This window comes from Danio aesculapii, chromosome 14 (genome assembly GCF_903798145.1).
Source record: "Danio aesculapii chromosome 14, fDanAes4.1, whole genome shotgun sequence".
NCBI lineage: Eukaryota > Metazoa > Chordata > Actinopteri > Cypriniformes > Danionidae > Danio > Danio aesculapii.
This window is the reverse complement of record NC_079448.1, coordinates 48233722-48254893: the sequence shown is the minus strand read 5'-3', so window position 1 is coordinate 48254893 and position 21172 is coordinate 48233722. Positions and strand designations below refer to the sequence as shown.

Below are 21172 nucleotides of genomic sequence, written 5' to 3'. Positions count from 1 at the left end.
TTCCAATATAGACTCTTTATTAGACCAACAATCACAACATTAGTCCGCTGAAATTTAAAGTGGTACTTTATTTAGTAAAACATTAAAATAAAAACACAAGCATGTCTTTTCCTCTCTTTTGCTTTGAGTAGACTGATGGTTTATATTGTCGATTTTGTTTTCCTCAGAACGATCCCTCACAGCATTAAAGGCATGAGTTGTATCAGACAAATGAGCAGTAGAGATATATTGTGAATGTGCATGCTTAAGTTCTGGTATTAGCTGCTTTTTTTTTTAAACTGCTGAGTCCTGATATCATCAATTACACTTTGGTACATAATTAACCTATTGACCTTTGCTGAAAAACAATTAGCTGTAATAAAAATAAAACCTCTTCAATATTCTCCCATATATTTGTTGCACTCTAAACTGTAAGACCGCTCTCTTGCATTTGAGATCTGGGGTCCGTTCTTCGTACGTGGATTACTCAATTAGCTGGATTTGGTTATTGATGTTTTGACACGATCCAGGATTGTTTCGTTCTTCAAAACTCATCCGAGAGTTGTTGTCATAGCAACAGGTCTGGTAGCTCAAACCTGCCCGAGAGCTGACTTATTTCATATAAACAGCATTAGATTGGGTCATTTCAAGCAAAGGTAATACTGAACGTGCGTATCGAATACTAATATTTTCTTACAGTAGTAACCAGCGTTGTGGAAAGTTACTTAATATTGTAATGCATTACTTTCATTACATTAAAGTTACTAGTCACTCTCTTAGTTACTTTGTATAATAAGTAATGCATTGCGTCAGTGGTTCCCAACCTTTTTTTGTCCGAGACCCCCTTTTCCCCCTGGAAAATATTGTAAGGCCCTCCTCCACATGTAATGATATTATCACTCATAAGTTTGCAGTAGGTATGACAAAAAAATGTTGTTTCAAACAAACGCTATGTTTATTACTATATCTAGATATGCTCATGCACAAATAACAGCCTAATGTGAAATATAAAAGCAAAACATCAGTAGGACATTTGTAACTGAAAAACGTAAGCCTTTGGCCTATAAATTGGCCATGTAAGTTTCTTGTCAGCAGCTGTAACGTCCCTCATCTCATTTTTAAAGTGTGTGTCAATTCTTTTTCCTTGCACTCAAAAATGCTCTGGGTTTGTCGAGGTATTGGGTATAAGTCGTCTGCAAATGTCTTATTAATTTGGACGGCCTCGTGCATTCATTAGCAAGAACTTTGACGTAGATAATACACTGTGGCTGGGTCAGGAACTCTTTGCTTCGAGAAAATGGAATAAAACCATAGTTCAGGTAACTATCATGGCATTTCCTGTATTTCGTGTTTCCAATATTGCGACCCGAAATTTGGAGCTTCCTCACCTGGGTCCAGTATGCTTCATTACTATTAGCTACACAATCTTTTTTGTGGAGGACGAACTACAAATTTGTCAATTTTTTGGTCAGCCAGGGGATGAAATGAACTAAGGCAACATTATCATTCTCCTAATTGTCCACTGCTAAACTCTTTTAAAAATATGACACAACCCTCTCTACAGAGCCTGCTGAGGCCCCCTTGTGGGCTGGGACCCTCCTGTTGGGAACTGCTGCATTATTACTTTTGAGTTACTTTTTCTGACCTGGTGAGGCTTGATCTCTTTCAGAACTTGCAGGATTTATTCTTCTTTTAAATAGAGGAGCTCTGCAATTAACAATGCACCATATCTCCTACACCTTTATTTAGCTTTAAAAAAAAAGTATAAAAAAAATGATAATGTAGAATAATGTTATCTTCTGAGAACTTCCTGACCCTCGAGCTATAAATGCCGTATATACAGATTAGGCACGGGTCGGTATAAGATTCTGACAGTATGATAATCTTGGATAAGAATATCAGGGTTTGGCAGTATTGTGATTACTGCTCTAAAATATATTCTTTTAAATGTCTAAATAAAAAAAACTACTTTTCCCCTTTTGAACACAATATTTTATTTTGAGAAACATTTATAATATTCTGGACCAGTAAACATGTCAGGCTATATATTATTGACTTCTGCTGTCTTTATTTGGTTCTAGAACAGATTTTTTACAGTTTAAAATGGCATTTTTGGATATCTTTTCTGCTGGAGATACTTTTTAAACAAAAAACAAACAAAAAAATAAATAAATAAAAAAAATGTACACATACCTTAGAAACTGTATTGCTGAAAATTGCCTGTTTTAAAACCTTGACTTTTCCAAACCTTAAAAACGGTTATCGTCCCATGCCTAATACAGATTTATAAAAGTGTAAAGCAATGTGTTTGCTACATTTGTACTTTTAATCTTTTTAGTAAAGAAAAATCTCTGTTCATTGAGACTATAATCCCCTTTTCCCTTTCACTATAATGAGAATACTTCCATCACAGAACTGTAAGGCTCGGCCATCTTGGTTTCTGTCTGTTACTGCATTCTCTCATTGAGTGTGGGATTCAACGTGATTACATTCAGCTATTTATTTTTTTTATAAGCTATTTAATTAAACTAAAAGTAACTCAAATAATATTACATAATTTTGAAAAGTAATGTGTTACTTTACTGGTTAAAAGTAGTATTAATATGTTAATAGTTTATTAATATGTTTAAATACATTTTTTAGATATAAATGCGTACTATTTCAAGGTACCAACCAAGCCTTAGTACAATTTGTGAAAGATAATAGACATGGCCAATATTCTCTCTCTTTTTTTGTAAAGGAATCATAATTTATGCAGTCATGCACACATTTTGACAGCTAATATGTCGGTGATTTGATGCTTTACAAAAGCTGCAGACACTTTTACCAATATCAAAATGCTTTATTGATGCAAAATTAATTTAAACAGCCATTTATTTCTTACGAAACTTGAATAAGGCCTACTATAATAAAGAAAATCCACTCTAAAAGTGAAACTAAATAAATTGCTAAATACTCTTGAGACATAAAAGTGTAAAGACTGCAACAAATGTGTAAAGTTATTGCGTATCATGTTTAACAAACCGTTTACTGCGAATTTTATATAATTTTCCTCACTCGGATAATTGAATATTAATCAGATGATGTCATTATGCTGATGTGCCGTCAGCCAATCATTGCATTGCTGATCATGATTTCAAGGATCGATAGATCTGTCCTTCACAACACACGCTGCGATCTCAGATCAGTTCATCCAGACATTTTAATCTGATTCGCAAACTTGTTTGAAGAACCAAATAAGCCCGAGATCAGTTATCAAGATTAAAAGATCCAGGATCTGTCAAATCATCTTAGATCATTTAAGCGATGTATGAAAAACGGACCCCAGCTTATATTTTAGATTATACTGCTAGTGTGTAAATGCAAACCACAAAATGACAGAATTCAAGTTTGAAGGACGCTTAAAAATGATCATTGGGCATTAAATCAAATAAACAAGAAAACCCAAATCAAGAGTGTTTGTCAATTTAGCATTAACCAACAAAACTCTTGATATTTTCCACATGAGAGCCTTTCCTTAAGCACCCAAGTAACGTTAAGCACAAATATCCACGTTATTTTAGTATGCATTCAACACTTTACATTTACATCTCCATCATAAACTATGAACGATTCCTCAACCAATCACATGCTCCCCTAGTTACCCCAATGCATGAGCTAACAAGACCCTCATCCAATCCACTTCAAATTATTCAATGAACAATTCATATGCAAAGTCTCTTTTTTTGGCAATTCTGCATTAAAAACAAAGCATGTCATGCCTGAGTTTCTGTCGTGCACTCCACAGGACCTGCTGTGGTTATATTAAACACATGAATGAATATTCCCTGTAATAACTCAAGTGTGGGACGTTAAAATGGCCAAAGGAAAAACTAAACTCATTAGCAAGTGTGTATATTTGTATTAATAGATGAAGACTGAAATATAGACTGATTTGTTCAGATCAAATGCCATGCACAGAGCAGATATCTTGAATAATATGAGGTACTCGTACTAATCTGTGATTATACAGTACATATTTTCATTACTACAGCACACCAACTCTTACTGTAGACACCGCGGTAAATATTGTTAGTGAATTCCTGTCCTTATATACCTATATTTATTAATCACATCTAAAATTCTGAATCAGATGAGGGATTGGATAACATGCATAACCCAGATGTCCATATACAGTCGATTTTATTCAGATGAATGAATAAACTGGCAATAAATAAAACACTGGCAGTGGACTAAGACTGGTTTTAAGACATATTTTCTTCCAACAAAGGCTTTATTTTACATTTAAATTCTTCTAAAGCCTGATAGCAGCACTGACAAATAACCTGCATTTAATGTGTGTTTTCTATCTTGCCTTATTTTCCCTTTAGACAGCTTTTTTTCAAGTGCTTGAATGTGTGTGTGGGAAAGAGCAAACACAGACTCAACCAAATCTGATCTAAAACAACACAGATGGTTTTTTTTGTTGTCGACATTTTCACCCTCCACTGAAAATGCATAGCTGTCTATATCAGGTGGGGATAACGTAGTGAACGTGTTTGGCAGTGGCATATAAACTTGGCATAATGATTGAAGCTTGTATACGTAAGGTACATTGGCTTACATGCAACCTGTTAAAACATAGGTGTCAAAGTCAGCTCCTGGAGAGCCGCAGCTCTGCACAGTTTTGCTCCAACCCTAATCAAACAGAGCTGATCCAGCTAATGAAGCTGTTCATGACTCTTCTGAACGCCCCGATTATTTGGATCAGCTGTGTTTGATTAGAGTTGGAGCAAAACTGCAGAGCTGCGGCCCTCCAGGAATTCACTTTGACACCCATGTGTTAAAGCCTCTGGATGAATTATGGAGAAACCTTTTCCTAAAGTCGTTTCCCTTTAAAATAATGGCCACATTCTGCACGTCAAGATACAAAATAAGTTCATAAAGGTCCCTGTGTCCTCCATCCCTGACTCTTGCTTTAAAGAAACACTCCACTTTTTCTGAAATAGGCTTATTTTACATCTCCCCAAGAGTTAAACAGCTGAGATTTACCATTTTTGAGGCTATTCAGCTGATCTCCTGGTCAGGCGAGAGAACTTTTAGCTTAGCTTAGCATAGATCATTGAATTGGATTAGACCATTAGCATCTCAATCAAAAATGAGAAATTTTTCCAGTTTATACTCTTCTGTAATTGCATCGTGTATTAAACTGACAAAATCAAAAGTGGCTATATTCTAGGTTGGTATGGCTAGGAACTATACTCTCATTACGGTGTAATGATAAAAGAACTTTACTGCTGTACATTGACTCTAGCATATTGATATTACACAGTATTATTGTGATAGTTTTATATATCACACAGTTTTGATATTATATATCATAATGATATTACACAGTACCTGAAAATAATCTCTAGCTAGGTTATTGATGGAAGTTAATTGATTTTCAGGTAAATCGTAATATCATTGCACCAGCTGCAGGCATGATACGGCAGCAAAGTTCCTTGATTATTACACAGACATTCCATTATAGTCCCTTAACATATCAGCCTAGACCATGGGTCTCAAACTCAATTCCTGGAGGGCTCTGCACAGTTTTGCTCTATCCCTATCAAACACAGCTGATCCAAATAGTCAAGGTGTTCAAAAGAGTCGTGAACAGCTTCATTAGTTGAATCAGCTGTGTTTGATCAGGCTTGGAGCAAAACTGTGCAGAGCTGCGGCCCTCCAGGAATTGAGTTTGAGACCCATGGATTAGAAAAATAGCAGCTTTTCATTTTCTGTCGATTTCAGTACATTAACTACAGCTTTAAGCAGGAATATTATCTAAACATTAGTCATGTTTGCGCAATATGCTAATGGTCTAATCTGATTCAATAATCTATGCTAAGCTAAGCTAAAAGTGCTCCTGCCAGACCTGGAGATCAGCTGAATGGATTCAAAAATGGTAAAACTCGGCAGTTTAACTCTTGGCGAGTTGTAAAATGAGCATATTTTCAAAAAAAAGAGGAGTATTCTTTAAAGATAACACAAAAGCGCCTTTATATCTGCATTTCCTCCCCTAAATGTGCACTTCATTAGCTTCTCCAACAACCGCAGCCCCAGTTTCCCCCGTCCTCCTGGTCTTGCCTCCTAAGAGTGACAGTGTCTCCAGATCCGCAAGGTGGCTGGCTTAAAATCAGCGGCTTCTGGGATTTCAGCTTATGCGCCACCGTCATAAAAATGGCCTCCACGTGGTCACTATTATTCCGACTGCCGTCTTCATTTCCGTATGGGTTTTTGGCTGAGGTCTCGAATAGAGGCATTGAGTGTGTATCTGCAAACTGCTGTGCAACATCTGTGCTTACTTGAGCGGCGTGACGTAGGTCGCACTTGTTGCCGACCAGGATTCTGGGCACCTCCTGACCGAGTGCATGTTGGCGACACTCTTCAATCCAAGCTGGAAGGCTTCGGAAGCTGGCAGCGTTGGTGACATCATAGACAAACACCACAGCATGGACGTTGCGGTAGTAGTGCTGCACCATACTCTTACGGAAACGCTCCTGGCCTGCGGTGTCCCACAACTGGACCTGGTAGAGGGAACATTTGAGTGATTAGTAAGCCAACACAGAATTGATGCCTAGGCCTGTCACAATAATCAGTATATGGACATATCACACATGGACATGAACCTCAATCATTTTTGGTGATGAAATATATAACGCCAATACATACTCTATTAACCAATTCTAGCAACGTTTTAGCTTATTTAGCTTATCTTAATCTCTATTGGAGATGTCAGTATGGTTAAAAACACTAAAGTATTTACTGTAAATTACTACAGTATATTTTCATGTGGGTGTTTGACCACTGAAAATAGATCTGGTAGCAGATATCGCAGCCTCTGTTACTTTTTACTAGCGATGCTCCAATCCGGATTTTTGAAGCTGATACTGAGTACCGATTCATTGTCACAGTGATCGGCCGATACAGAGTACCGATTCTGATGCTTTAAGCTTTATAATACTTAAGTGGTGATCTCTCCATACCTAAGAGAATGAATTAAAGATGCTGCATATAATCCCTTAAACAGATATTTTAGGTGTGAACATGTCAAAAAGACAATTGGTAAGAAAAATGACTAACAACTGTTGCATTCGCAAGTCTGTGTGTGTATTTGTTCCCTCCAGTGCCCCCCACCCAGTAAGTTTTGTTTTTGGCTTTGTTGGTTGTCACTGTAAAAATATTGTACACTAACCAATCTGTATATTTTTCCTATATTTTGTCCTAAAATAATAGAAGAATTGCATTACATAAAATCAAAATTACACCATTTTTATTATTTATTACATATTTATTGCCACATCAGCAACTTATGGCTATTTCGTGGCAAAATGGATATACATTAAAATATTACATGATAAAAACAAATTCGTTTTATACTTAAAGTTACTTAGACAAATATATAAAATATAAATAGATCAAATTCACAAAAAAAGTTTATTCAAAGTTAAATATGATTTTTCATTTCTATTTTCGATAAAAAAAAAAATGTAAAACTCTTCCTGGTGGTACATTTTTAAAAATGTCCATCAAAGTGCTCTCCTTATAAAAATTTAGTCTAATGATTTAGTCTAATAGTCTACTTCAAACTCAGAGACCTGGATATCGACACGTCTCTCTGCAACTGGGTTATGGACTTTCTGACTAACAGACCTCAGAATGTTAGATCAGGCCACATCTGCTCCACCACCGTCACACTCAACACTGGTGTACCACAGGGCTGCGTGCTGAGCCCCTTCCTCTACTCCCTTTTTACCATCGACTGTAGGCCTGTGAACAGATCCAACACCATCATCAAATTTGCAGATGACACCACAGTGATTGGTCTAATCAGCAATAATGATGAGACTGCCTACAGGGAGGAGATACAGCATCTGGCCACCTGGTGCACCGACAATAATCTGCTCCTTAACACCAGCAAGACCAAGGAGCTCATTGTGGACTTCAGGAAGGGACGAACAGGCTCGCATGATCCCATCCACATTAATGGGATGGCCGTTGAACCTGTCTCCTCCTTCAAGTTCCTGGGGACCCACATCTCAAAGGACCTTTCCTGGACCACCAACACCTCCAGCCTGGTCAAGAAGGCTCACCAGCGCCTATTCTTCTTGAGGCAACTTAAGAAGAACCAGCTTTCATCAGCCGTCTTGGTGAACTTCTACCGCTGCACAATAGAAAGCATCCTGACCAACTGCGTCACAGTCTGGTATGGAAGCTGCTCTGTTGCTGAGCGTAAGGCACTGCAGCGGGTGGTGAAAACTGCCCAACGCATCACAGGGACTACACTGCCAGCCATTGAGGACATCCAGAAGAAACACTGTCTGCGCCGAGCACGCAGTATTCTTAAGGACACCTCTCACCCTGCTCACAGACTGTTTTCTCTCCTGCCTTCCGGCAGGCGCTTCAGGCTCCCCCGGACAAAAACCAGCAGACTGAGGAACAGCTTTTTCCCCAGAGCTGTCTCCCTTTTGAACTCTGCCCCTCACTGACTCTTTTGCCTCCCCAATACACCCCCCACATTCCTCTAACTTATACTCCTCACAATCACTGCACTATTTAACACTTGCACATTTAAAGTTTGCACATATTCATTGCACTGATTCATTTATTGAACTGTACATACCCACTGCACATGGACATTTGTAATTGTTTATCTGCACACTCCTGATTATTAATAGCATCCTGTACATATATTCATTTATTGTAAATCTGTTCATAGCTAATACAACCTGTATATAATGTTGATAGTACATCCATCTGTAAATATCACCATAGTTTTTCTATAACTGCACTTTATAACTTATACCTGTATCCTGCACTTGCTGCTATTGCACTGCTGGTTAGACCTAAACTGCATTTCGTTGCCTTGTACTTGTACATGTGTAATGACAATAAAGTTGAATCTAATCTAATCTAATCTAATCTAATCTAATGGAATTTAAACTTTTACATTTCAACAAAATATGTTTGATGGTAAATGCAAGAGCAGTCTGGCAGTTATTACATTTAGGTGATTCTTCGTTATTTAATAAATATGAATGTGTCAACCTAGAATGTCCAATTCGACATCTGATATAGACCGTCTGATCATGCCTGGTCTCAAAATTATAATTTTTTCATTTATTTTCGGGTTAATTTCATGTAATTTGTTACACCATTTTTATCATAAACAACATTAACCTGCATATTTTCCATATGGTTTGGCCTAAAAAACAGAAGAATTGCATTACATGACATCAGAATTACACTCTTTTTGATCACACAAATTACATTAACCAATCTGCATATTTTTCCTATGTTTGTCCTTAAAAATAGATGAATTGCATTGCATAATATCAGAATTACACCCTTGTTGATTATATGCATTACAAATATTTACTAATCTGTATATTTTTCCAATGTTTTGTCCTAAATAATAGAAGAACTGCATTATATAATATCAGAATTAACGCCCTCGTTGATCATATACATTACAACATTAAACAAAAATACTTACAAGAGTATTTTTGCTTAGTTTTGTCCTAAAATCATAGAAAAACTGCATTGTATGAAATCAGAATTACACACATTTTGATTATATAAATTACAATGTTACAACAAAACTGCCTTTTCCCTTTGTTTAGCTCAAATAAAACGTAGGTGCTGTTTTTTTCTACTTAAATGTCAAGCTCAATATTATTTATTTATCATATATGGTGCATAAAAGCCTTAACCAAAACATAATGCAAACAGTTTACCAGTTTAATTCATTCCCCTATTCCAATTTGAAAACACATTCTCCTGTAAATGATGTAAGCCAAATACATGCCTTCAACCAAAAACAATAAGCATCCTCACCTTGATTTTCTCGCCATCTATCTCTATAACCTTCTCTCGGAAATCCACCCCAATAGTGGCCTCAGTCTTGTCTGGAAACTTGCCCGCACAGAATCTATAGGTGAGGCAAGTCTTGCCAACCCCCGAGTCTCCAATCACGATGATTTTAAAGATGCGTGTCCGAGGAGGAGGCAGTGACGAGCTGGTCAGAGAAGAGCTGAACTCAAAAGAGGACTCGATATCTGCCATGCTGCCCTCCTATATAGACACTATAGGATAGACGGCTATCACAGGCTGACACCGTGCAAAAGTACTGATGCTGACAAAAGACTCAAACGCAGATTTGACTTTAAATTAAGTCCTTCGCCTGCAGGACTCAAAGGTTTAAACGTCGGTGAGTTTATTTATTTGACGTGCTGACCGGTTGACTCCGCATTTTGCTGATGCATCCCTGGTGGAGTTCTCTTTCACTGTTTGGGTTTGTAGCCACGTACGACGTTGGCATAACTGTAATCTCGCGAGAAGTCAAGAGAACATTGACGCACACAAAAGTCCTACTAATAATTTGCGTTTAATGGCCATAAAACTGAATAATAATAATAATAATAATAATAATAATAATAATAATAATAATAAATAAATAAATAAATAAATAAATAAATTTCAATGTATAATCTTTTTAAATTTCTCCTCTGGCCTTTAATTTTTAACTAACTAACTAGCTAAATAAATAAATAAATATGCAAATAAATTCATTAATAAATCCACAAATTCCTGCATAAATAAAACAATAAATAAATATGTAAATAAATAAATAAATTTATATTAAAACACACACATTCCTGCATATATCAATATATAAATAGTGCGGGCAGATTAATAATTAAATAAATTACACGGATGTTGGGGGAATAAGAAATTACTAAACTGAAAGTAGATTTTTTCCCCTTTCACACCGCACTATTAATTATTTATATATTTATTTATGCAGGAATTTGTAGATTTATATATACATTTATTTATTTATTTCCGTATTTATTTATTTATTTATTTATTTTTGCAGGTTCTGTCCTCCATGCATATCAGTTTGGTTTGGGGGAAAAAAAAAAAAAAAAAAAAAATATATATATATATATATATATATATATATATATATATATATATATATATATATATATATATATATATATATATATATATACACACACACACACACACACACACACACACACACACACACACACACACACACACATACACAAATTAATGTAACAAAACTGAAATTCAAGAGACACACAAGCCTAATAAATATTTTATTGACTACTGACAATTTCTACATTGTGTCTTTAATGACCATAATACTACTATTACTACTACTACTACTACTACTACTACTAATAATAATAATAATAATAATAATAATAATAATAAAATAAATATCAATGTATAATTTTTTTTTTTAATTTCCCCTCTGGGCTTTATTTTAAACTATAAATCTACTTTATCTATGTTGTGACCATTCACACACCATATAGCTTTAAGTTTGGTGTAAAAAACATAAACACAACATATTGTAACAAAACTGAAAGTGAAAACACACACAAACTTATATATTGACTACTGAATATTTTTATTGACTACTAATAATTCCTAAATTGTGTCTTTAATGACCATAATACTACTTACTACTGTGTGTTATTTTGACATTGCAGGAATGGAGTAATGCGCCAAAGATTCACTGATTCGTTTGCTTAAAAGATTTGTTCAAACAAACCGACTCGTTCACGCAAGAAATAAACAAACAGTGCAATGACACGAATCAAAGTCCAATTCTCTATTTACTGAACGACTGCAGAGATGATGGTAAGTTTGTACTGCTTTAAGTCTGTAGTAAACCACTTATTAGAATGCTTTTTCACACGGTAACGTTACTTTTACACATTAAGATATTTTCGCTGTGGTACTTTATTTGTAAGTGTGTCGTTGTGTGTCTGTCAGTAAATCCTAATGTGCAGATTTTAGTTTGCTGAAACTACTGGAAGTCATGCAGATTTTATGTGTTGTTACACAGGTACATCAAGGTGTTGAGCTGGAAACGCCTCCTTCAGGACTGGAGAGAGAGTTTCAAACCCTGTTTACTTCTGATGCTCTGCGGTTTCTGTCTGAACTCATTTCTGCCTTCCAGTCAGAGGTTGACAAGGTATTGTGAACCCGCTTGAACTAGTCTATCATCGAGTGTAACAATACTTTATATGCCTAAAATCTTGTTAGGCATATTAAGAAAAATGATTTGATGACACTTATTAGGTACACCTGTCCAACTGCTCGTTAACGCAAATTTCTAATCAGAAAATCACATGGCAACAACTCAAAGCATTTAGGCATGTAGACATGGTCAAGAAGATCTGCTGCAGTTCTATCTGAGCATCAGAATGGGAAAGAAATGTGATTTAAGTGACTGAACGTGGCATGGTTGTTGGTGCCAGACGGGCTGATCTGAGTATTTCAGAAACTGTTGATCTACTGGGATTTTCACGCACAACCATCTCTAGGGTTTACAGAGAATGGTCCGAAAAATAGAAAATATCTAGTCAGCGGCAGTTATGTGGGTGCAAATGCCTTGTTGCTGCGACATTCGGATGGTAGGGTCAGAATTTGGCATCAACAACATGAAAGCATGGATCCATCCTGGGTTGAATCAATGGTTCAGGCTGCTGTTGGTGGTGTAAAAGTGTGGGGGATATTTTCTTGGCACACTTTGGGCCCATTAGTACCAATTGAGCATCATGTCAACACCACACCCTACCTGAGTATTGTTGCTGAACATGTCCATCCCTTTATGACCACAGTATACCCATCTGATGGCTACTTCCAGCAGGATAACGCGCCATGTTACAAAGCGGGAATCATCTCATACTGGTTTTTTTGAACATGACAATGAGTTCACTGTACTCAAATAGCCACCACAATCACCAGAGCTCAATCCAATAGAGCACCTTTGGGATGTGGTGGAACGGGAGATTCACATCATGGATGTGTAACCGACAAATCTGCAGCAACTGCGTGATGCTATCATGTTAATATGGACCAAAATCTTCATATTGTTGAATCTATATCACAAAGAATTAAGGCAGTTCTGAAGGTAAGTTCCAACTCGGTACTAGTAAGGTGTACCTAATAAAGTGGCCGGTGACTATTGTTGGGTATGTTGCTTTTAAAAAGTTATTTTATTATCTAATTACTATCTCTGAAAAGTAATTACTCGACAAGTAATTGATTTACTTGACTGATCAGTACTTTCATTCATTCATTTTCTTGTTAATTACACCATATTGTAAATTACATTTTGCTTACATTCTTTATATTTATATATGTTTATGCTTTGCCACTATCCTTTAAACTACAGAATTTACGAATTTGTTAACTCAGAATCATTACATAATCTTTTATAAAAGTTGAGGCAGATCTTGTTTTATTTTATGTACATACAGCGGGGGAAATAGGTATTGAACATGTCATCATTTTTTTCTCAGAAAACATATTTCTAAAGGTCCCGTTGACTTGAAATTTTCCCCAGATGTTGGTAACAACCAAAGAAATTCACATATGCAAATCTAATTAGTTAATAAATTAAGTCATGTGTAATAAAATGAAATGATGCAGAAATATTGAACGCGTGAAGAAAGGGAGGTGTAGAAAGGCAGTGAAAGCCCAGAAAGCAGCTGAAATCTCTCAGTAGTTCTTCAGCAATCCTCTGCCCTTTCTCAGTGTAAATTATTATTAGCTGCTTCAGTCCAACATCTACCTTACAGGATGATGAAGATGAAACCAGGGTGGACATTTCAGCAAGACAATGATCCAAAACACAGTCAAAGAAACTCAAATGCTTTCAGAGAAAGAAAATCAAGCTGTAGAATGGCCCAGCCAATCACCTGACTTGAATCCAATAGAACATACAAAATAAAGCTCAGATTTGATAGATGAGACCCACAGAACCTTCAAGATTTTTACACTCTGTAAAGTCTGAAAAACTCACACCTGAGCAATGCATGTGACTTCATTCCCCATATGAGAGGTGTCTTTAAGCTGCCATCACCAAACAAGCCTTTTATATAAAGTATTAAATACATTTCAATAATTCAGTACTTTCTCCTCGTCATTTCATTGTTATTAAGCGTAACTCATTCATCAGATTTTCTTTCATTTGTTTTATTTTTACGTTTGTGCTGTTTGTGTTTTTATCAAAATCTGCTTTAATTCCATGTCAACAGCTCCTTTAGAAATATTATTCCCAGGAAAACACATGACATGTTCAATATTTTAGTTTCCCTGCTGTATTTTTGTTACATTACATTATATTTATACATATAAATATATATGAGCAATATCACACTCGTAGCAGTGCGATATGGCTGTATGTCGGCACTGGTGGGAGGCGTGTCTTAGTGTCCCACCAGCGATGATATACAGCCATATCACACTCCTATGAGTGTGATATTGCGTTATACAACAGTTCGACGGCATAATCGTGTATATAATAAAGAAAATCAAACATGGAGAGTCTAAAAACCCTTTTGTATGAGGAACTACTTTCTTCCGCCATTCATTCACATCTGCAGCTGACATCATTTTTTGAGCTAGTATTTGAATGGTTCTCTAGCGTTTAATAGCGTTAAATTTTTGTCTAAATTTTGCTCATATTTTAAGATTATAAGGCTGAACGACATGAAATGCCATCAGTATACAAAGATTTCCAAGTATTTTACTGTTGCAATCGGGATATCACAATAATTAACCCTGAAAAAGCCAAAGCAACGCAATCAGTAACTTACCAGATTACTGTTGTGTTTGCGATAAGGAAAAATGCTAACCGCATAATTTCTTCTTTCTTTCTTTTTTACTAAACTAGTCTGCAGTAATGAAAACAGGAGACTCATCAGAAACAAACAGATGGCCAACCAAAAACTAACTCAGGGTTATACAAAGAGTGGCCAACACAAAATACACACATTGCTGATATTTGAGTCCCATCCCACACTCAATACACTACAATCACTATGGTATAAATACAGCACTGCAACATAAAAAAAAAAAAAGAGATCAACTTAGAAAGTCACTCACCAATTTTATAATGTTTTGATCAGCTGTAATTTCAAAATACGCCAATCTTTTCTCCTCCAAGGGCTTATTATGCGGTCTCTGTCGCCATCTTGCAGATGGACAATGTCAAATGTCTTTGCTCTGCTCAATTACAGGCTGTTGGAGATTTATATAAATATTTGAAATAGGCACTATCCTTATAAATAAACTGTATAGATCCAATCTAAACAACTACACTCTCGACTAAAAAGCCTGAAAAGTACATTATGTTGTCCGACAGCTGCAATATTTGTCAAACTGTAGTGAGTTTATTGATCTGTTGTCACTCTATGTGGGCGGAGTAATACAGAAGGGGGAGGAGGCTGTATGAGTTCTGATATTGCAGGATATCGCACGGATATCAGCCAATCAAATTCGAGAACCAGACTGAACTGTTTTATAAATATGCATATATAGTTGAAGTCAGAATTATTTATTTCTTTTTTAAATATTTCCCAAATGATGTTTAACAGAGCAAGGAAAGTTTCACAGTATGTCTGATAATATTTTTTTCTTCTGGATAAAGTCTTATTTGTTTTATTTCGGCTAGAATAAAAGCAGTTTTAATTTTTTTTAACATCATTTTAAGGTCAATATTATTAGCCCCTTTAAGTTATTTCTTTTTCGATAGTCTACAGAACAAATCATCATTATACAATAACTTGCCTAATTACCATAACCTGCCTAGTTAACCTAATTAACCTAGTTAAGCCTTTAAATGTCACTTTAAGCTGTATAGAAGTGTCTTGAAAAATATCTAGTCAAATATTATTTACTGTCATCATGGCAAAGATAAAATAAATCAGTTATTAGAGATGAGTTATTAAAACTATTATGTTTAGAAATGTGTTGAAGAAATCTTCTCTCCGTTAAACAGAAATTGGGGGAATAAATAAACAGTGGGGCTGATAATTCAGGGGGCTAATAATTCTGACTTCAACTGTACATTTGTTATATTGAACATTATTTCACCCATATTTTTACAGCTGATTTTCACTAAACATACTTGAAAAATGAAAGTAGACACTTGTATATAGTGTGCTGTCTCTGGATAAACCTTCTGTAATTCTGTTTATTAGGTCAATAACAATATAGCATGTAGGTGGTTTTGTAGCCTTTTAAAAGAGAGTCTCTCATTACAGTGTGTGTTTTATATCTAGATGAGTGTTAATCAATAAAATCTCCTCTGTTTTGCAAGGTATTGAATTTGCGAGTGCTCCGGAAAGTGCAGTTGGATCTGACTGGAGAGCTGCCAGGATTTCTGCAGGACACGGCCCACATCCGAAATGACCCCAGCTGGAGAGTGAGCCCCGTTCCTCACAGATTACACTGCAGGCATGTGGATATTGGTGACCTTTCACCCTGTGACACACAACGCCTTGTAATGGGGCTCAAATCTACTGCGCAAGGCTTACAGGTAGGACTCTCTTGTGCTGTTGAGGTGGTGATAGTTACTATCCATTTAATTTATGTTGCATGCTATAATGCACTGATTACAGAAATTATGTATTTGCATTTATAACCAAATTGGCATCACTAAATTTAAAATGGAAAAAAAATATTGTTTTCTGATCTAGGTGGACTTCGATGATGGCAACTGCCCAACTTATCGCAATCAAATAAAGGGCATTTATAATGTGTACCAGGCGGTGCATAACCAGTTTCAGGGTGAGTCCTATTATCTCGTGTTACTTGTTTCGTTAAAATTTAGAGCTGTGATTAAAAAAAAAATCTATTCTGCATCACTATTCCCTCTTGAATCAATACTGAGCTTAGTTTTTAAGATTCCTCTAGGCTAATTTGTAACAGCAACGACGCTCTAGGCTTATTTCTAACAGCAGATAGAGCTCCATGCAATTTTTTTTAACAATAGATAGCGCTCTAGGCTAATTTTTAACACCAGATTGCGGCCTAGGCTAGTTTTTAACATCAGATGGTGCTCCAGGCTAACAGGCTAGATTTTAACCACAGACGGCACTCTCGGCTAGTTTTTAACCACAGACGACGCTGTAGGCTAGTTTTTAACAACAGACAGTGCTCTAGGCTAGTTTTTAACAACAGACCGTGCTCTAGGCTTGTTTTTAACAACAGACAGCGCTCTAGGCTAGTTTTTAACATCAGACGGTGCTCTAGGCTTAACAACAGACAGTGCTCTAGGCTAGTTTTTTAAACAGACAGTGCTCTAGGCTAGTTTTAACAACAGACGGTGCTCTAGGCTAGTTTTTAACAGCAGATGATAGCTTTCTCAACTAGTTTTCAACAGCAGACGGGGCTCTAGACTTGTTTTTAACAGCAGATGGCGCTCTAGGCTAGTTTTTATTAGCAGATGGTCTTTTTAATCTAGTTTTTAAACAGCAGATGGCGCTCTAGGTTAGTTTTTATTAGCAGACGGTCTTTTTAATCTAGTTTTTATCAGCAGATGGCGCTGTAGGCAAAAAAATTTTTTTACAGCAGATGGCACTCTAGGCTAGTTTTTAACAGCAGACGCCGTTCTAGGCTAGTTTTTTATACAGGAGATGGTGCTCAAGGCAAGTTTTTTTTTTTTTTTACAGCAGATGGTGCTCTTGGCTAGTTTTTAACAGCAGACGGCGCTCTAGGCTAGTTTTTAACAACAGATTGTGCTCTAAGCTAGTTTTTAATAACAGATGGTGGCGCTCTAGGTTAGTTTTTAAAACACCAGATGGTGCTCTATGCTAGTTTTTAACACCTGAAGGTGCTCTTGGTTAGTTTTTATCAGCAGATGGTGCTCTAAACTAGTTTTTAACAGCAGATGCCGCTAATAAGTTAGTTTTTACCAGCAGGTGCTCTAGTTAAGCATACAGCACCATCTGCTTTTAAAAACTATAGTGAGAATGTGCAATGACTTTTAAAAAACTCAGAAAGTATTTCTCAAATAATTTTTTTCTATAAAACTGCACAATCTGCCATATTTCTCTTGAAACAGATGCACCACCCATATCTCAGGCTCCGGTGCTGATGCTCCGTCCTCGAGCCTGGAACATGGTTGAGCACAACATGATGGTAATGAAGGATATTTTCACAGTATTTTTTATTATATTTTTCTTCTGGAGAAAGTCATATTTATTCTAACTTGACTGAAATCAGTAAAATTATTATTTTTAATTCTTTAAGTCAATATGATTAGCCCCTTAAGGAATTATTATTTTTTGATTGGGTACAGAACAAACTATTGTTGTCTAATGACTTAATTAATATAACTTTCCCAGTTAACTTAAATAACCTAGTTAAGCTTTTATATTGTTATTAGAAATGAGTTTTAAATAGTAATCATATATATATATATATATATATATATATATATATATATATATATATATATATATATATATATATATCACATTCAAATTCAGTTTTGTACCACAATGTTTAGGGAACATTTACAATCAACATTCAAAAAGGGTGGCAAAATCATAGAACCAATTGCATAACCAAGAAAAAAGTTATTTTAAAAAAGAATAAGAAATCTGAATGTTCATAACTTCTTGGGAAAATCTGCCATTTGCCATCTTACTTTACATGTTGTTGCCTAGATTAAAAATTGAAATGTCTAATTCAGATAACAATGAAAGATAACTGAGAAATCTCTTCAGAAATATCTTTCCAGGTGATGAAAAGTCTCTGAGCATCTGTTTCTGTGTAGGTGAACGGTCGAGAGGTACCAGGTCCACTGTTTGACTTTGGTCTGCTGATGTTTCATAACGCAAAACTGCTCCTTCAGAACCAGAGTGGCCCTTTTTTCTACTTGTCCAAGGTCAGATCATTTTACCTTTTTTTACTAGCTCTGAATTTCAACGTGTGTGACCCTGGACCACAAAACCAGTTTTATACGATATGCATGTATAATTTCGGCAATAACCAAATTTTCCAGCCCACTTTGAGCTGGGATCGATTCGGCAACTCTCCACATGAGAGTTGGTTGCTCTAACAAAGTCTAAAGACCATGCCGTGGTCTTCTCTTGCAATTTACAGTTCTATCCTGTTATCATCCTGTAAAGGTATTTTCCCATATTTCTCCCATATTTTCAGTCTTTCTCTGAAGGGTGGCAATAAACATTAAAGAGCCAATCCTTCCTATACACAACCCATACCACCGAACCAACAGGGGCCGCCCCTCGCTCTTAAATGCGAGTCTGTTCTGTGCTTTCACTTCAGGCATGAAATCACTTTGAAATAAATATAAAAACAGTGGGATTCTCTTTCCTTTTCATTACAGGTGCCATCGCCCCTCTTATGCAATCCTCAAAACAGTCATATCGTGTTGCGTGGCTGTTAGCTGACGCGCTCCATAGTGATAAATAGATGCTGTTTTCCAAATAGATTCTGTACAAGCGATTTGAGGCGGAGTGAAAGTCTGTGTTTTGGGTGCGTGTTTGAACAGACATATACACATCATAATAATAATAATAATAATAACATCTAAACATGTCGATTTTGGTGGGGTGTTTTTTCAAACACAATCAATTTTGGCCTAAATGAGCATAAAAAGTTAGAAAAGCAATGGAATGCTTCATTATAACGTTAGATGTGTGCATTTTTAAAGTGACACCTCTGTTATTTAATGTGATTGAATGAAAATTCCAAATAAATGAGAGATTCAGTCGTTGCTCTTTTAATTATGTGTAAGTAATATAGTAAAGAAACGACTAATGAGAATCGATAACCTGATTCCATTTCTTTATAATGATATTATTATTATTTTATAAATTATTCGTTTATTTACAATGAAATGGCTCCAGAAGAACATATGGGGGGGGGGGGGGGGGTATCCCTTATTATGGACGCCATATCCCTTATTTTCACATCCCAATGTTGACAGGTATGGGTCGCATACCCCTCGCCGTGGCTGATGCCGACGCTGACACGCACCTCTCAAAAAACTAAACGTCGAAACCATGCGTATCGCAAGCTCTGTGATTGGTCGGCTTGGTAACAGTGACGAATGTGGGGGGTGCTGAGAGCTGTGAGCCCGATGGAGCGAGTGTTTACAAGTGTTGAATCCCATGAAGGAGCTCCAGATGGAAACTTTGTTTTGTGTTTACCATATGATTACAGTCGTTGCACATCCACCAGTTCCTGCCTCTGAATGAGTTTTAAGGTAGCGTTCAGAAAAAACAAAACACCTACAAAGAAACTCGACACAGGAACATAAAAACCTACTGCCAGCTAGTGCTTCAGAAGTGTTATTGCAGAGCAGCACAAACAGCACACAGAAGTATAAATGCATAGCTATGCACAAGGCTTGCGCCATCACTCGAAGAAGTGTATAAACCATAGAAGTATAAACCAGCTTTTACACCCACCCCCCTCCTAAACCTCACTCCCATCCGGATCATGGCACCAATGTAATCCCACCAGTCCTACTCCACACAACCCGTTCCGAGCTGGTGACTCTCTGCATGGGAGTCGGTTGTTCTAACAAGTAGACTAAAGACCATGGCCTCTAGCATCTGTCGTGTGTGAGATTTACCTGCACAGCACTTCACTAACTGGCCTCTGTTACACCTAAAATCATAAGAATATGAAGTAAAGATCATTAAAGATATTTAAAGATACAAGTAAAGATATTTAATACATTTCCTACTGTAAATTGATCAAAACTCAATTTTGGATTAGTAATGTGCACTAGGAACTTAATTTAGACATCATTTTTTTTATTTTTAACTCTCAGATTCCAGATTTCCAAATATTGTATCTCGGCCAGACATTGTCCTATCTTAATAAAGTGTATATCAATGACAAATTTATTTATTCAGCTTTTAAATAATGCATATAAATGCCCCCAAAAATATGATTTTGCAGGTCACATATTTGACATATATATTTAGAAGAATGTGTTATTGTGTTTTGCAGGTTGAGAGCTACATGGAGGCCAGACTGTGGAGTCAGGTTTTTTTCTGGACTGAGACGAAGGTGATGAGCGTTGACTGAGATTAAATGTGCTTTAAACAGATTTATGATGTGAATTCTGTGATTTTATAGCTTGGTCTTCCGGCGGGTTGTATAAAGGCCACCGTGCTGATCGAGTGTGTGCTGGCGTCCTTCGAGATGGAGGAGATTTTGTACGAGCTCAAGGAGCACTCGGCTGGTCTAAACTGTGGGATCTGGGATTACTCTGCCTCTTTCGTTAACAAATTCGGTCAGTTTTTTTAAAATACGGTTTGGCTAGATTGATTAGTTTTAGGCCCATTTATGCTGG

The 21172-nt window shown here is 36.4% G+C and overlaps 2 protein-coding genes across 3 annotated transcripts in view; one reads left to right on the top strand and one right to left on the bottom strand.

Moving 5' to 3' along the window:
* Positions 1-5515: 5515 nt before the first annotated feature.
* Positions 5516-10295, bottom strand: rab33ba (RAB33B, member RAS oncogene family a). Its single transcript, XM_056472211.1, has 2 exons — positions 9838-10295; positions 5516-6527 (listed from the first exon to the last, which is right to left on the bottom strand). Exons 1-2 carry the CDS (start codon positions 10063-10065, stop codon positions 6036-6038), a joined length of 720 nt encoding a protein of 239 aa, XP_056328186.1. The 5' UTR covers positions 10066-10295; the 3' UTR covers positions 5516-6035.
* Positions 10296-11606: 1311 nt separating this feature from the next.
* The window catches only part of ugl (ureidoglycolate lyase), a 20275-nt gene continuing 10709 nt past the window's right edge, over positions 11607-21172 (top strand). The window contains exons 1-8 of one of the 2 annotated variants that reach the window (XM_056471701.1): positions 11607-11679; positions 11888-12016; positions 16154-16372; positions 16533-16623; positions 17900-17976; positions 18617-18727; positions 20827-20886; positions 20956-21112. In XM_056471701.1, coding sequence (XP_056327676.1) covers positions 11674-11679; positions 11888-12016; positions 16154-16372; positions 16533-16623; positions 17900-17976; positions 18617-18727; positions 20827-20886; positions 20956-21112 — 850 coding nt within the window. In that variant the 5' untranslated portion in view covers positions 11607-11673. The other variant, XM_056471700.1, reaches the window with a different exon arrangement.

Coding starts and splice junctions, on each gene's coding strand:
- rab33ba (XM_056472211.1), bottom strand. CDS start 10,065: ATGGCAGATATCGAGTCCTCTTTTGAGTTCAGCTCTTCTCTGACCAGC. Junction 6,528..9,837: donor TAGATGGCGAGAAAATCAAG/GTGAGGATGCTT, acceptor TCCCTCTACCAG/GTCCAGTTGTGGGACACCGC.